General features: G+C 46.5%; 4 protein-coding genes across 4 annotated transcripts; 3 read left to right on the top strand and 1 right to left on the bottom strand.

Annotated features, from left to right (window-relative positions):
• Nucleotides 1-3,212: 3,212 nt before the first annotated feature.
• Nucleotides 3,213-3,998, top strand: ABOM_008987 (uncharacterized protein; the record flags this gene model as incomplete). The annotated part of the gene is made up of 5 exons (XM_022536115.1): nt 3,213-3,479; nt 3,547-3,603; nt 3,677-3,692; nt 3,750-3,872; nt 3,925-3,998. The coding sequence occupies 5 exons, from the start codon at nt 3,213-3,215 to the stop codon at nt 3,996-3,998; spliced, it is 537 nt and encodes a 178-aa protein (XP_022386521.1).
• Nucleotides 3,999-8,023: 4,025 nt separating this feature from the next.
• ABOM_008986 (alpha/beta hydrolase) lies at nt 8,024-8,731 on the top strand (the record flags this gene model as incomplete). The annotated part of the gene is made up of 2 exons (XM_022536114.1): nt 8,024-8,343; nt 8,392-8,731. The coding sequence occupies 2 exons, from the start codon at nt 8,024-8,026 to the stop codon at nt 8,729-8,731; spliced, it is 660 nt and encodes a 219-aa protein (XP_022386520.1).
• Nucleotides 8,732-11,358: 2,627 nt separating this feature from the next.
• ABOM_008985 (NAD-dependent epimerase/dehydratase family protein) lies at nt 11,359-12,617 on the bottom strand (the record flags this gene model as incomplete). Its single annotated transcript, XM_022536113.1, has 4 exons — nt 11,359-11,506; nt 11,569-12,268; nt 12,333-12,517; nt 12,574-12,617. The coding sequence occupies 4 exons, from the start codon at nt 12,615-12,617 to the stop codon at nt 11,359-11,361; spliced, it is 1,077 nt and encodes a 358-aa protein (XP_022386523.1).
• Nucleotides 12,618-13,274: 657 nt separating this feature from the next.
• On the top strand, nt 13,275-14,505 carry ABOM_008984 (uncharacterized protein; the record flags this gene model as incomplete). Its single annotated transcript, XM_022536112.1, has 3 exons — nt 13,275-13,802; nt 13,873-14,037; nt 14,092-14,505. 3 exons carry the CDS (start codon nt 13,275-13,277, stop codon nt 14,503-14,505), a joined length of 1,107 nt encoding a protein of 368 aa, XP_022386522.1.
• Nucleotides 14,506-14,985: the final 480 nt, after the last annotated feature.

The following is a 14,985-nucleotide window of genomic DNA, read 5'->3' as shown; positions in this document are numbered from 1 at the left end:
TGTGCTTGCAGAGGTTATGAGATGAGCGAGTTAGTTTTGCTAGAGCAGGTAGTCTCTGTTTCACCCGTCGGTTATACCCACCCGATGGAACAGAGATTAAATAGGCCACACTGTTTAGGTCTACTGCCATCAGCCATCTCCAGATATTCGAATTCTACCCAAAGAGTTCTATTTTGTTTCTCAACCAGTAGTCGCAATATGTATTCATCATTTGTTCTCAAATCCAGTGAGCGTAAGGTGTATCTCTGGTAGTTGTTAAGTAAAAGCATATCTCCTTTTTATATAGTCCGCTACTTGGAGTCAGCAACTGCAGACGACCATAGGGTGTTGAGAACAGTGCTTCCCATCCGCTCAGCCGTTCTTCAGCCATATGTGCCCCGTAGTCAGTAAGTATAATAGTTCTTAGGCCTTTAAAAGTTTGAAACTATAATAACTATCGACTTTAGAATAAGTGCTGATAATTGAGATAAGTACTCTATATCTGGCTATAGCCAGCCGTAATTCCTACATTACTAGAAATAATACAGCTAATAACAGAGTTATCTATATTAGCTTTTTCGTACCAAATTTCGAAAGATATAAGATTTTAAGATATCGATAAATATATCTTGTATCTTTCGGAAATATCTTTTTCTATTTTATGTCCAAAATCTCTGTCTTGAACAACCATAATGATATTGAAGTTAGTTGTAACAGTTAGACAAGGACTGAAAATTGGTCTATGTTGGCTATAGAATTATTTTATATCTACTATCACAGGCCGGTCTATTGGAAAAGATCGATTATTTGTTTTAGATAGCCGCGATAATCATCTGATACCTCGGCTTGATTGGATCTGCTCAAAAGGCAGTATCAATCTGTATGCCTGCCTATGCTTCTGACCAGCTTCAACCGCTTGATGTTACTGTTTTCTCACCTCTAAAACGCACGTACGGGGAGCTAGTCAAAGCTACGATAACGGTGGATTTAACTATATTACTAAAATTGATATTTTAATCAGTATATCCTAAAGCCCACAAGAAAGCTCTTACTGCAAGCAATATTTATAGTACTTTCAACACAACAGGCTTAATTCCTTTCTACCGTGAGCAAGTTCTTGCTGGACTTACGATTCAGCTTGGTGCTTCGACGCCTCCAGACAGCCGACCAATCAGCCAAGGCAGTTCTACACCTAAAACACATATAACCAAACAGCTAAAGAAGGCAGAAGATAGATTGAAAATACTGCTTAAAACTCAATCCACAAGCCCTGAATCACCTGCTAAACTGAGTATTGAGCAGATATTGAAAGGTGCTGAGATGGCTAGCCATAAAGCTGAGAATATGGCGTGTCAGCTTGAGCAATATGAAACTGCCCATGGGAAAAAAATGAAAAAGAAAAAAGAAATCTTAAAAGGCAGAAATGGTCTACTGAGCAGCTTCGAATAGAATCAGGCATATCGGACCAGAAAGTTAGATTGCTTATAGAAAGCAGAAGACAAGCCGATGAGGCTATACAGGCAAAGAAGACATTATCTACTGCATCAGCCATTAAGCACGCCCCATCTAGATGCAACTACTCATGGTACACAGCACCATAGAATTACCCGCTATCCGAATCGATAGAACTACTCATTTATCCGTCGCAACGATTTCCATTGCGGTGTTCAGGAAAGTGCCGGAGATGGAAGCCCGGGCCTGCTCGCTCACTCACTCCGGTGAGCTAGGGCATAGATTGAACATTAGATTTAGCACCAGTGTGCTTCGCTGGTCACAAAGGTTAGGGTGTGAGGGGTAGCATGTTCCACCGCCGCGCATGTAGCGAGGGTCTGGTGAGGCGAGGATGGGCAGGGAATTAAGCCACTGGTAGACATTGGCCCTGGTTGATGAGAGCTTTGATGAGCTGTTAGGCACCCACACATGGTGCATAGCTCCACCACGCTATACCCTGCAGCTAGCATTCCCGGTAATCGTGAGATTCTCAAATTTCAAAACTTGCATTTGAACATAGGTCTCAGCATTTTTGGTTAGCAAAGTGCCTCAACATAGAACTTGATCCAACCCGAGCTTTTCCGACGGGGGTCCTCAGTGAACTTGATAGCATGGCACCTAAATGCAACTCTTGAATCCACATCACTGCCGCAATTCTCAGTTCAATACCTGCAGCTCATAGCAGGAATCTTGGCTGAGCTTTACCCCACTATCTTGGCTCGGCCCGGCCCACACCAAATTGCGATCGGTTCCGTTTTCGTGGTGCTCTGATCCATCATATGCACCTACGGCGGGCTAAATCGAGGTTCCGGACAATGTAGAACATTACCAGCTTTACCAATACCAACGCACTATTCTGTTAACCAATTATCTTTATCCTCTACTAGTTATACAATGCAGCTCTGGATTATTAACGACTCCGATTTTGAGCTGTTTACCGCTTGTTTTACTGCCCTGAGTCTTTTTAAAATTCTATATCTTTAGAAGCTCCCAGTAATTCCCCCGACTTCCGAAATTACCAGTACCCCGTCTTTGGAGACTACCAGTACTATATCTTTGGGGAATGTTCATACTAGTTCTTTAGACTCTCTGAGATTCTAGTATAAATACTAGAATTCTAGAAGTAGTAGTAATATTTATAAGCTCTAGTATGATTTTTAGAGGCCGGGGATTAGATAGAGTTAGAAAGCGCGTGATTTTATGTAAAATAAAAGGATTTCGGTGAAGAATCTTACATTGTCCGGAATCTCGATTTAGTCTGCTGTATGCACCCTTTTGTGCATGACGTGGCCGAATCATATTCAATCCATTCTATAGCCTTGTCACATATCTGCAAGGTTTACTATGGAAGCATTCACTCTAAACTTTCAGTGACGTGTGACATCTCTGGTACATTGTAAAATCAAACTGTGACTATTTGGAGGTCGCTATTTCTACACCAAAAAACAATTTCGGGAGAAACACATTTCTCCACTCCCTACTGGATATCACAACGTCGATCCTAAAACCGTGTGATGTGTAGGACCAGACTTATCTTACAGGGTGGGTGGGTTGTACTTGTATTGTACCAATCATATATCTTTCTACTTCAGGCAGACATGCAGTTGTTCAGGCTGAGGGGGCAACTGCACACTTTCTCCCACAATGGCATATCTTTCCACTGGGCATCCACTTGAGAGGGACATGCTGCGATCGTCCGTGCTCAAGGGACCGAATATTTAAGCAGAGGTACCCTCAGGTGAATGGAAATCTCTCATTTCTCAAAACAGTCACGTATCATTACAAGCCCTAGCTTCTTTCCTCACTTTTCACGTATACCCCTTGTCCTAGAATCTTTCCAGGGAACTACAGTCATTGCCATGTCGTGGTACGAGACTGGCAGAAAGTCCGGCTACAACGAGGGCTTCTACGCTGGCAGGGAAGCGGCGCTGAAGGAGCTCAAAAACCAGGAAGGAATCGATCAGACCAAGCGGGCCTGCTTGGACGAGCTGCTGCAGCGGGATCCAGAGGTTAGAAATTGTTTAAGGATCATGGATAGACTGGCTCTTCAATGAAACCCACTGACACAGATTACAGAACATCTACTACTCTTCGAACGTTCTTCGCAACTTTCTTGCTGATTTCTATCAAGCCGTACGTTCAGCCCTTGCCAGCAACAGTACTGAAGTTGTTCAAAATTACTGAATCCCCCAACTTCCTCGTGTAGGACTATGACCGTGATGGTAAGATATAGATATGAGAGTAGAAAATACAATATTGAGATCTGACCGCACCTTTAGGACATATTACCCTGCAAGAACTATGCGAACGCTGGAGACCTAATGATGAGGAAACTTACAGGAAGCTTGAAGCCAGGTTTAATGAAGCGGAGGTGACTGGTGACCAGAAGTTAACCCTTGCTGGTAAGAACAACTCCGTATCCTCATCTCATAGGAATTTTAACCAGGTGAATAGAGTTCTTTATCATCGGCTTTCTTGGAGACGACCGCAAAAATGGCTACAAGTCTGCCAAGAAGGTCGACTCCTAAATAACTCTATATGTGGTGCTTCGCGAGGGATCAGAGGCAAATGTTATCTACGGAAACTTTGAATCCTTCTTGCACCTTCCGCAAAGCCAGGGCGGCAACATGGTGAAGGTAAAGGAGATCAAAGTATCTATCACTTTACTGCAAGTGAATTCTTTCCCCGATACGAGGGCTATACAGAGCCCATTGTTCACTCGTCAATGATATTCAATATCGAAGTATTTATTAGTCTAATCCTTCGTAATCGGCTATGCTATGCCCTGGGTGCGTGTTTGAGTAAAGAGCTGTTCACTATACAGAGTTACAGGATCTCCAAGTAGAGAATTAGTTACATAATAGGTAGTTCATAGCTCAAGATTATGGCAAATTCACGGTATAAAAGAGTTTAGCTTTGGCTGGGACACAGTGTTCCTTTCGCTCAGCCTCCTCATTTTGTCCCTGTCGATAGCTATAGCTTCCTTGTTTCTTTACCCTGGGCTTTGGTTTTCCATTACCATGTACTATTACACATTATCAAGTCCGACCATTGATCTCTCTTGGGTCTGGGTTATCTTTACTTGGATTGTTGGACCTTCGTTATTGATAAGTTCCGAATGTTGAGCTCCAAGCGAAAGTGGGGTGAGACCGGCCTGGTCTATGGCGTCTAGGTCAGCTTTTCCGGAACGTCCAGACGGATAACGGCCCTTCATCTTGGGCCGCTCGAGCAGCAGCAGCCATGTAAAACCTTCCTTCATTTCTAGGCTGGGAGACGTTGCAATCGTTTGTGGTGTCGACAGGAAAGTAGTGGAGGGGAGACTGAACCTATGAACCGCAATCCGCTCCAGGGAATCACAAATTTTTGCTTCAGGGCTAATCAACTGTCGTGAGACCAGACCGTGACTATTCCGACATTACATTAGTGTATCGATTCTGGCCGATGCACTCCACATGGCCATGGCGCTGCGAAAACATAGTATGTAGAAAGACGCTTAATATCGGCGGGATCATGATGTTAACTCAGTCATCACTAGTAGTCTTCTGGCCTATCACTTATGTCTTCTCTAGTTATTATGTCCAGTGCCATAGGTAACCGAGCCTGCTATAATGAGGAGGATAATATCCCAACGGTCAGCCCTTATCTAGCCGCACTCGATGGATACTTAATTAATTTAGAAGAATGCCTCGTCTCATCTGTAGCCCCCTCGCGCCTACCTTCGTCCATAAACCATAGCTTTCCAGGGCACACTGTGGCATGACTACAGAACAAAAAGTACAGATGCTCGGTGGCATTGATGAAGGAAACTATTTGCCAGAACCATGGGCCATGTGGCTTTTGGCTGGTATAGTGTTGACAGTATTTTTGTTCTTATGTCTTGCACCCTTGGATATTGCAGAGTCCAACGCTACAATATTCCCATCCTGAATGAATGAAAGGTCATACAGTGGACAGCACGTACTAGGCTATTCCACCTTTTGTCAAAGACTCGAGGCCCATTCCTCGCATCTGTAACCCCATGAGTCTTGATCTGGTTGTTTTTCAGTTTTTGTTTTTTTTTTTTTTTCAAGATGTTTATTCTCAAGAAACAATTTAATATATAATTCTATATAGAAATTAACTATATTATATAATAAATTCTTAGTATTCAAAGAGAAAAAATAGAGAAAGATTAATACGTTCTACAAGCTTAATAAATTATATAATTTAATTAGAGAGTATTAGTAAAATATAAAAAGAAAAAGAATAAGATTATTATATCTGGGACTTTTGTTGTCAAGTGACAGGGTCTAACTATGACTATGGTAATACTATAAACTGAGTATTATTAAGACCAGGGTTCCTACAAGTAATATATCTTCAGCAGCAGCAGCATACATTGAGTCGCACAAACGTCTTTCTGACTGGAACAATGAGTTAGAATTTTTAGGTTTTATTTTATTAGAAATTATTGACCCAGAAGGTATTGAAGAGAGGGGTTTGCTGTCGACCTCCCGACGATAGTCAACACGCTGCAATATGCATGTTCCATTCCCAATGAAAAGCTTCGCCAGGTTTTAATCAAGAAGTCCCTGAAATACTTTAAAACCCTGCTTGATCAGGGCAGGCAGATACGAAACGCCATGGCTCACCATCAACCACCGGATGAAACCAGACTGAGAATACTACAAGAAAAGAAAGAGAACCTACCTAGTTGGCTGCAGTCTAATACCAGGCTCATAGCGTCAGTGTTCAACATTCATGAAGTACGAGTTTTCGTAAAAGACACCTTAGCTGACTTGTCAGTAATTGCCAATCCTCTGACTAAACTCAGATTAAATAGTATCCTTATACGACCCAGTCTCAAATACAAGCAACTTACAACGAGAGTATCTATTTTACTTGACAATAAGCCGCTATTGCTATAACGCGAGTAAATTTTGGATAGCGCAAAGAAGTCCCAGAGTCTACGACAGTAAAACGGAAAGAAAAAGGAACAGAGGAAAGTTGTCAAAGATACTGTAAGGTATTCGAGGTCACCCGGGGATACAAGGTTGAGAGAAGGAGAGAGATCAATATCTAAAAAGATAAATATAGGCGTTATAGACTCCAGAAAATGGATCGTAGCTATTATCAACAGTGGCAACTGAGATTAACGCAAGTGGATCGGATTCGTTGTATTATAGCAACCGAAGAAAAGGAATAGAGATTTCAACGTATACGGTATCTTAAAGGGGAAGTCTCAGGTGTGGGTATTTGTTCGTGTATATCCTTTATACTGGTCTTGCTGGCTGTAATTATACCCCTGTGGCTTGGTCTATTTATCCGCAGCTTATAGAAACGAACACAAGGGGTATTTTGGGAGATTGTTCAGTGTTAGGGAGGTGTCTCTTTGAAAACTTGCTGCTACCCAGCTGGTTTATAGGAGGCTATCAAGGTTTGCTTGACACTGTAAAGTATATAGTTATAAAAGATATTATATCTTTTCAACGGGTTGGTTTGGAGCAATATTTATTTAAATCCTTATTTGTTCTACAAGGCTAAAAGATCATAGAGTTCGGGATTAGAGATCCAGATTGCCCTGGGGTCACCTATGTAATATACCGCTGTTACAATCATAGTCAGAATTATCCAATCTTTGACCTAGTTGGGAGCGTGTTTACCTGGATCGTACGCTCTCATAACAATATATATGCCTTCTCTCTATATAGTCCAATACTTGTGCCAACCTTGCACATACGACCATAGGGTGTGGAGAACAGGGCTTCCCGTCCGCTCAGCCGTACTTAAGCCACACGCCGGGAGGTTAGTAGTTGGGTGGGTGACCACCAGCGAATCCCTCCTGTTGTATGTTTTTTTTTTATATATTTTTCTTCTTTGTTGTTGTATCTATCATGTTAATCGCACACTCCAATCGAGCCCTACACCATTTCAAGAGTGGCATAACCTAACTGCCGTAAGGGGACGACATATTCAACAAAGACGAAATGTTTCTTGTCAAGCGGAAACAGCCAAGAGTGGGGTGTAGCTTTAAAAGGCGAAAGGAATCGACGCAAGATATTTAGCGAGGTCGTGGGTGGATTGCAACCATTCGAGGGATGCAGAATTAGTGGCTTTCTGGATCACTCTGACAATACTAGTCCGATCAAACTAGCCCATCATGTTAGTTATGATCGACACTAGTCAATCATATACTTGTGTGGACTTGTCTGAAATATTGGCCTCTCCATTTTTGCAAGACTCGGGGGTTGTTTCTTGTTCCCATCTCATTTGGCCTAAGCTATGAAATCAAGCCCACACAAGAGAAATCCCTTGTGGACATACTATACTCCCTGTTTTGCCAGAGAGTCTGAAAAATGGTATCTTTCATCACGGATCTGCGTAAACTTTCCGCACTAGTCCGATGTTTCTTAGAAATTTAAGCGCAGTATGCGCAAAATTTCGGTATAGAGCTGCATCATCGCATAAGCGTCAGCCGTGGAGATTGTAATGGCATGGTGTCGGATGTATGTATGTACATAGCCTCTGCCGTCCCGCCACGGGCTCCAACAAACTGATCATCACCAACCACCCCATGCCGTGCAACCGGTCCGGTTACCCGGGCCACCTGCCTGGTTTCCAGATCTTCGGCGGCTTCGGAGTCAGCTTTATCAAAGACTACAAGGCCCTGCACGATGCCGGGTACAACGTCCTATGCTATGATCTACGGAATCACGGACGCAGCGGCGCCGGCTCCGGTGGTATAGTTGGAATCGGCCTGTTCGAAGCACGAGACGTTGCGGGCTCGATCAAGTACGCCCGCTCCCGTCCAGACACCGCCCATATGGAGATCGGTCTCTTGAGTCGCTGCTTAGGCGCTAACTCGACGATCGTTGCCTGCGAGAAATTCCCCCAGTAATTCAAGGATATCAAGGCCCTTATTGCGCTGCAACCGGTTTCCAGTCGGGTCTTTGTGGAGGTCGGTGCGAAGAACGCGGGTCTGGATCCTAAGGAGGCCGCTCAGGCTTTCGACACCAAGATCTTCCATATCACGGGTCTTCATATCGATGAGCTGTCCCCGATTCCGTACACTAAGGCCGTCAACGTGCCCACGCTGGTTGCCCAGGTTCATAAGGATTCGTCGGTCGTTCCGGATGACGTGCAAACCATCTACGACGGCATCGGTACTCGCGAGAAGGAGCTCTTCTGGATCGAGGGAACCACTAGACGTTTTGACGGTTACAATGACTTTGGCGAACATCCTGAGAAGATGCTCGAATGGTTCAACAAGTACATGTCTTGATAATGCCTTTCTGTATTAGTACGTTTGTTATAAAAGTCTCATTGATACCAGCTGTTACTCAGAGAGTGTTTGTTAAATACTTTAATCCGTCTGTTCAATTTATTAAATCCGAGTTCAAAAGCGTTAATGTACTCTAATACACAGATATTCCAGAAAACTTCCAAAAAGAAAATAGAATAGAAAATCGTTCTCTATTTAAAGTTTCACGCATTCAAGCTTCAAGATCGCTCTCAGTTCGAGGGCCAAGGCCTTCTTTTCCTGGTCTAGCTTACAGGTAGTAGTATCAGCGAGGCTTCCGTCGAGAATGAGATCAAACTTTTTGTGATTGGTAGACGACCCGGAGTCGTTGTATTTAAGAAGCATATCACATATATCCTTAGGCTTTCCCTTTTCGATAGGGTGGTTGAATACAGTTGAGTCGCGAACTATTAATCGTAGAACCAGATCGTTAATCATCTCCTTATGGAGAGTTTACTTACGTAGAGTTGTTCTATTTTAACTACCCAAGGACACCGATCCAATGCATTATAATCATCATAGGTATGTCCCAGATATAGTAAAGCCTTATACCAGTATAAAGTATATTTCAATATCCGAACCTGCTTGTGTCTCACATCTTACGCGCTTAATGGACGAGAGCATAGTCCGAAATAAATCTACTGAAGTAGATAGTGCTTCCAGATAGATAGAAAAAGAAGAATTCCGAGCTATTGACTTGAATACGCCATGCCGGAAACGACGACAATTTAGATCCGGGATGTTGAAGAACTGGTGGAGACCCCGAATGGCCGGCCGGAGAGTAGCAGTAGCCCTAATTCTGAGATATCAATCAGCTTGAAGATACGATTCCCGATCCCAGTAGACGTATCAAACGCGAACTCCCAGTCATTGCAGGCTGGGGAGCCACGGCTGCTTGTCGGCTGATGGAGGCAATGCTTCTGCCAGCATTTGACAGGCCTCCGGGGACCACTGCAGCCAGTTGGTCTCTGTGTCGAGTTGCCAGCTAGTCAAATCGTTGTATCGACTCTCAAACTCAGCAGAGAATGATACCGTGTCGGTCAAAACCATCTTTTTGTAAACATCTCGCAGTTCAAACGGCCATTGAAAACGGACGCGGGCGCCAAACGAAGCAGCGCACTGTTCGGAGGCATTTTCCATTCCGTTCAAGATCCAGTAGTCTCGAAATTGTGGCCTATGGGAAGGGTTCAGAAAAATATAGTTAATGCTGGGGTTCAGTACCATCGCGCTGCGGCCTCACCATGGGAAAAAGTCTAGGAATGGCTGATGCACTGTGCTGGTTTGTACCGGTCTTTGTTTTACAGAAACAGTCTTAGTCAACCGGGTCTCGGTCATATCTCTGCTGGCGGCAAGACAAAGGTCATGCTTACGTGGGTAACATATAATCCGGAAGAGATGAAGTTTTGTGGGAAACACCCACTCTGTGCTTGAAGCAAGTAAGTACCTTGGATGAAGGTTGTCAGGGAGCGTTAGAAACAAACCAGTAGCATGGACCTCATAATCCGCAGCAGAGCAATTCTGGTAACGGGATCGGCCCGGTAGAATAAGCCCTCGTCTATCGCTTGAAGCAGGCTCCAGACCACGTCGACCTGGGACCGGCTTGTGGCTACTTTCCAGCCGTCTACGACTGCGCGAATGCAGAAGTCATCGTCGCATACTGGAGTTAAAGCCTCATTTCCTGATATATCTGGCAAACAGAACTGCACAAAGTTCACGGCGCTTCCCAGCACCGCAAGATAGTTCCTCTCCCGGTCGGAGCAAATCAAGTCCATGCCAAAGAACGCATGTGCTGTGGTGGGCAGTGCACTGTTTCCGCTGGTCAGGGGTTCATCCTCAGTCATTGCTTGACGTGGGCCGAAATGCTGGCCCGGTTGATCCGGTGCACAAGGATCGGAGACAGGCGTTGCGGTGTCTTGGGCTAGATTGGCTATCTTGCGTAATGTTTCCTGTAAATGGTTGATCTTTTCTTGCTGCTGTGCGAGTTGTTCGCCTAGGTTGTCCTGTCCGTCGGGTCCTGAGAGGTCTTGGAGTGTCTTTTCCAGATAGGTGATATAGGCCTTGGTTCGAGCACGATTGTGTCGCTGGGCTTCGCGGTCAGCTGCCCGCTTTTTCTCCTTCGCTGCGGTGTTCATCCTTTGATTGCGTCTTGTGGATTCTAGGTAATGGAGAGATCCAGGGATTAGGGACGTTGCTTCCAGCCGAGTTCTTTCCGGTCGATGACTAACGCAGCCCGCTATTTGCAACCATTCTCACTATATATAGGCATAAGGCTGTGGCTCAAATTCTTCAACTGGCGCGAATTGACGCAGCATCGGAGGAAGAGGCGTTTCGCTGTAATCTACCGAATACGTTACTGTACAGAAGGTCACGTGTATGATTGTATGGCTTGCACATTATAGGAGATACAAATTTCTGATCTACCACTCCGCCAACTTGATGTAGAAAAGCCAAACTCATCTCCCTTGGAGCTATATATATGATACAAGTCATCAACAGGGGAATACATTATTTCGATTGTTGTCAACTGGGTAGTACGGTAGAATTGACTATCCATATAGTCCACCGTGCACGCACGCCAACTACAACAGCTGTAGGCAAAGTCTTCCAGGTTATTTTTTGAGGAATTTCGGAATCTCCCGTGCGACCGGGGGATTCTTGATAAACGCGCTGACTTCAGTATGGAAGGTACCCTCCCACTCGTCACCATGCAACGGGGTCCAGCCCAGCTTACGACCTAGCACGGCCTTTGTTCGGGCGCTAGAAGTGAAGAAATCGTCAGCATTTGTGATCACAAGACCGCTTAAGGGAGGGAGACAAACTTGGCAGCAAAGGATAGCTCGGCTCTAGAGACACTGCCAAGGGCCAACTTGTCTCCCGCCTGCTCCAGGGTAATCTCTCTGACGTTCGCAGTCGGCAAGACCCCCAGCTCATGGGCTGCCTTGGCCAAACGCACCGAGAACTCGCGATGCGAATGCTCGCCGGTCTCGCAAAAGTAGATGCCTTTCCGACCGGATGGGATCGCGACTTTAGTGCAGATTTTGTAGAGCAGGGTCACATGCAAGCCTGCCACGTCTTTGACGTGGACATGGCTCCAGATTGTGTTTCCCTGGGCCACGACACTGACCGCGCCGCTTCTCACGGCATCGGCGATCATAGCCGGCAGCTGGATTGAGTAGCGGTTGAACGGCCCCGTGCCCTGGCCGAAAATGGTCGGGGCCATGACAATATACGTGGTCACCCCGACCGCCTCGCCAGTCTCTATGACGGTGATATCGGTGGTGCGCTGATGATACGCCTCGCGGGATTCTCGGTACTTTTCGTACGAGTAGATGTCTTCTTCGTCGGAGAAGCAGTGGGTATCGGTATACCCATCCGTGTGGGGGCGATCGCTCAGGTTGGATGTCCCCGATATCTGGATATAGTGAGCCGGGCGATTCGTTTTGGCATGTCTGGTGCCTTGGCCCGTAATCAATGCTTTGGCGGAGGGTGTGTGCCAGCCTGCGCCGGCGTGTATGATGACTGTGTATCGTGTGAGCATGGCCTTAGTTATAAGAATTATCTATGGCGGGATACGCAAACTTACTGTCGAAGTCTGCGGCAATCTTCTCCAGGAGCTCTGTTTCATCGAAGCTAGAAAACGTCACAGGCTTAACACCTAGTTTCTGGACCGTGTTTGCTTGTGATTCGCTTCGCACGAGGGCTGCGATTTCCAGCTGTTCGGTCCATTGCCCCTGAGCGTCAAGGATTGAGGACAAGATTGTGCCTCCACTGAGAATTTGGAGATTAGGACACGCTCTAGATTGCCAGAAAGGGGTTTTCCTTACATGTATCCGGAAACTCCGGTGATAAGTAATGAGAGGGATGTCATTGTGGTGTACGGGGTGGGAGCGTGGGAGCGATCAGCAGAGATTCAATGCCAATAGAGTGCTGACATCCTGTATCAGCGAGCGCCATTTTTAAGGTCGATGGTAAGCACTGTAAATACACGCCGAATGTGGCAAGAAGTGAGGATGTGGGGATTCTTGCGACGTCGAAACTGCGACTCGAAAGTGGGCCCTCCTACGGCCCCTCCGCCATCCGAGCCCTAACAACGTGGTGGTCGAGAGGCCGGAATTTGCCCAGCTCCGAACCATAAAGTCACAGGCAATGCATAAACCATCTCGGCGAGACTTACAGGTGGATCCGATATTCCAGAACAAGGCTTCACGATGGCGAGCAGCCGGCCGAAAATGACCATGAACATGGCGTGCACTGCCCTTATTCCATCGGATTGTCCAGCCGAGTCGATGATCCAAGGGATCGTGCAAGAATAAGCTTGTGCACTGTAAATTGGTCAGCTCAGTTATACACAATCTGGAATTCAGATTCTGTGCATTCCAATGCAGATCGTTATAGAAAAAGCTACATCATTAAGATACAACAGCCAAACGCAGGACTCCATCGCAGATGATAAATAGCCACTCCAACCTCCCCCCAACCAAGTCTCAACAACCACATATCACAAGCATCTTAGCCAGTCGATAATATGTTCCTATCTTCCATCCATCTTCTCACTCTTCCTCTCTTTCTCGGGGCGGCGCTATCTGCCCAGGTATGCCCGCGCGTCCCAGGCATCCAAACATATGCAACAACTCCCCAGACCGGGCCAGTGGACGGTCGCTTCACTTCCTGCGACAACGCCTTCGACAGCCCCAAGGTGCAAGCTGTGAATGCTTCCACATATGATTGGTGGTACTTTGACGCGATCGGAACCGACGGTGTGTCCTCTCTCGCCGTCGTCTTCTTCCTTGAAGCGAACAAGTCTGGCTTCACCGTGACCGAGAACTTCACGAACCTAGACTTTGTGCAAATCTCGGGCACCTTCCCCAACGGCACCGGCTTCAGTGAATTCCTGTTCGCTGACTCTGCCATTGTGTCCACCATGGGTGACGGGTCCAGTGGGCTGTGGAACGGCACGGGTGTGTCCTGGGCTGGGACTCCGGAGTTGTCGGATTATTTCCTGACAATTGATGCGAGCCATTTGGGATTCAAGGGCACTTTCTCGATGCACTCGGTGAGTTGTGAAAACGGAAATTCATAAATGGAGTTGTGATAAACTAGCTGCTAACAAGCCACGCACGCAGGTCGCCCCACCCCATTACCCCTGCAGCCCTAAGCGCGCAAACCAGCCCCTGGAGGTTCTCCCTGGGGTGGGATGGGCCAATGCCGTCCCTGACGCCGACGTGACAGTCAACATGACCATTCAAGGCTCAACTTTGAGCTTTATTGGGACCGGATATCACGATAAGGTGCGGTCTTCAAGAATCCAGTTTCCTAATACTTCCATTAACACACATAAACAGAACTGGGGCGTCATTCCCTTCACCGATGCAGTAGGCAGCTGGTACTGGGGCCACGCGCGCATGGGCCCGTACTCCCTCGTCTGGCTCGACTCGCTCACCCCCAATAAAACCGAATATGCCAGTGGTTATGTGGCCTACCAGGGACAGATTCTGCACGCTGAGTGTGGCAAGATGAAAGTCCGGCCCACGGGTGAGAATGCGACCTTCCCGCCGACGTCGGATTCGGGGCTGCCCGATGGGTTCCGGATTGAGGTCAATCTGGGTGATTTGGGGGCTCTGGAGGCGGAACTCTCGTCGAATTTGGCTACGTTGTCGAAGCCGGGGTATGGGCGGTGGATTGGAACAGTGAATGGGAGCGTTGGTGGGGTTGCTTATGAGGGTGTTTCGGGATATGAGATGTTTAATTTCTTTTGAAGATGTGCGCGGATGTAGTGAGACACAGCGTGAGGATATCATGCGGCGGCTCAGCAGTCGCAGATACCTGGTTCGCACGGTAAGATGAGACGGGGTAAAGGACAGTGGATTGTACGATCTAAGGTGATTTTGAGGGAGGATGTATTTGATATAGATTTAGGAGACTAGAGGATAGTGAAAATAGAGAGAAGTTTCCACCCACTCTGGGTTAGAAAATAGCTTGATGTGCCCAGGATTGCTTCACGTCTCTCCACGATCACCGTTGCAGCCTCCACGAGCAACAGTGCTGGGCCCTGATAAAGACCACCAGGATATGCAACCCTTGCGAAAGCCTCCTTTGGAACCCCTGATCTTTGTTGTATGTAGAGTTGGTCGGGTTCCCCGCTTAGCCCGGCCCGAACCCGCCCCAACCCGGCTCCGGGTCGGGGACGGGTTCAAGATCTAGCCCCGGCTCCGGGTTTCGGGTTCTAGAGTCAAAAC

This window comes from Aspergillus bombycis (assembly GCF_001792695.1).
Source record: "Aspergillus bombycis strain NRRL26010 chromosome Unknown contig00082, whole genome shotgun sequence".
Classification (NCBI taxonomy): Eukaryota; Fungi; Ascomycota; class Eurotiomycetes; order Eurotiales; family Aspergillaceae; genus Aspergillus; species Aspergillus bombycis.
The sequence above is the reverse complement of the archived record's forward strand: the minus strand, read 5'-3'. Positions and strand labels throughout refer to the sequence as shown.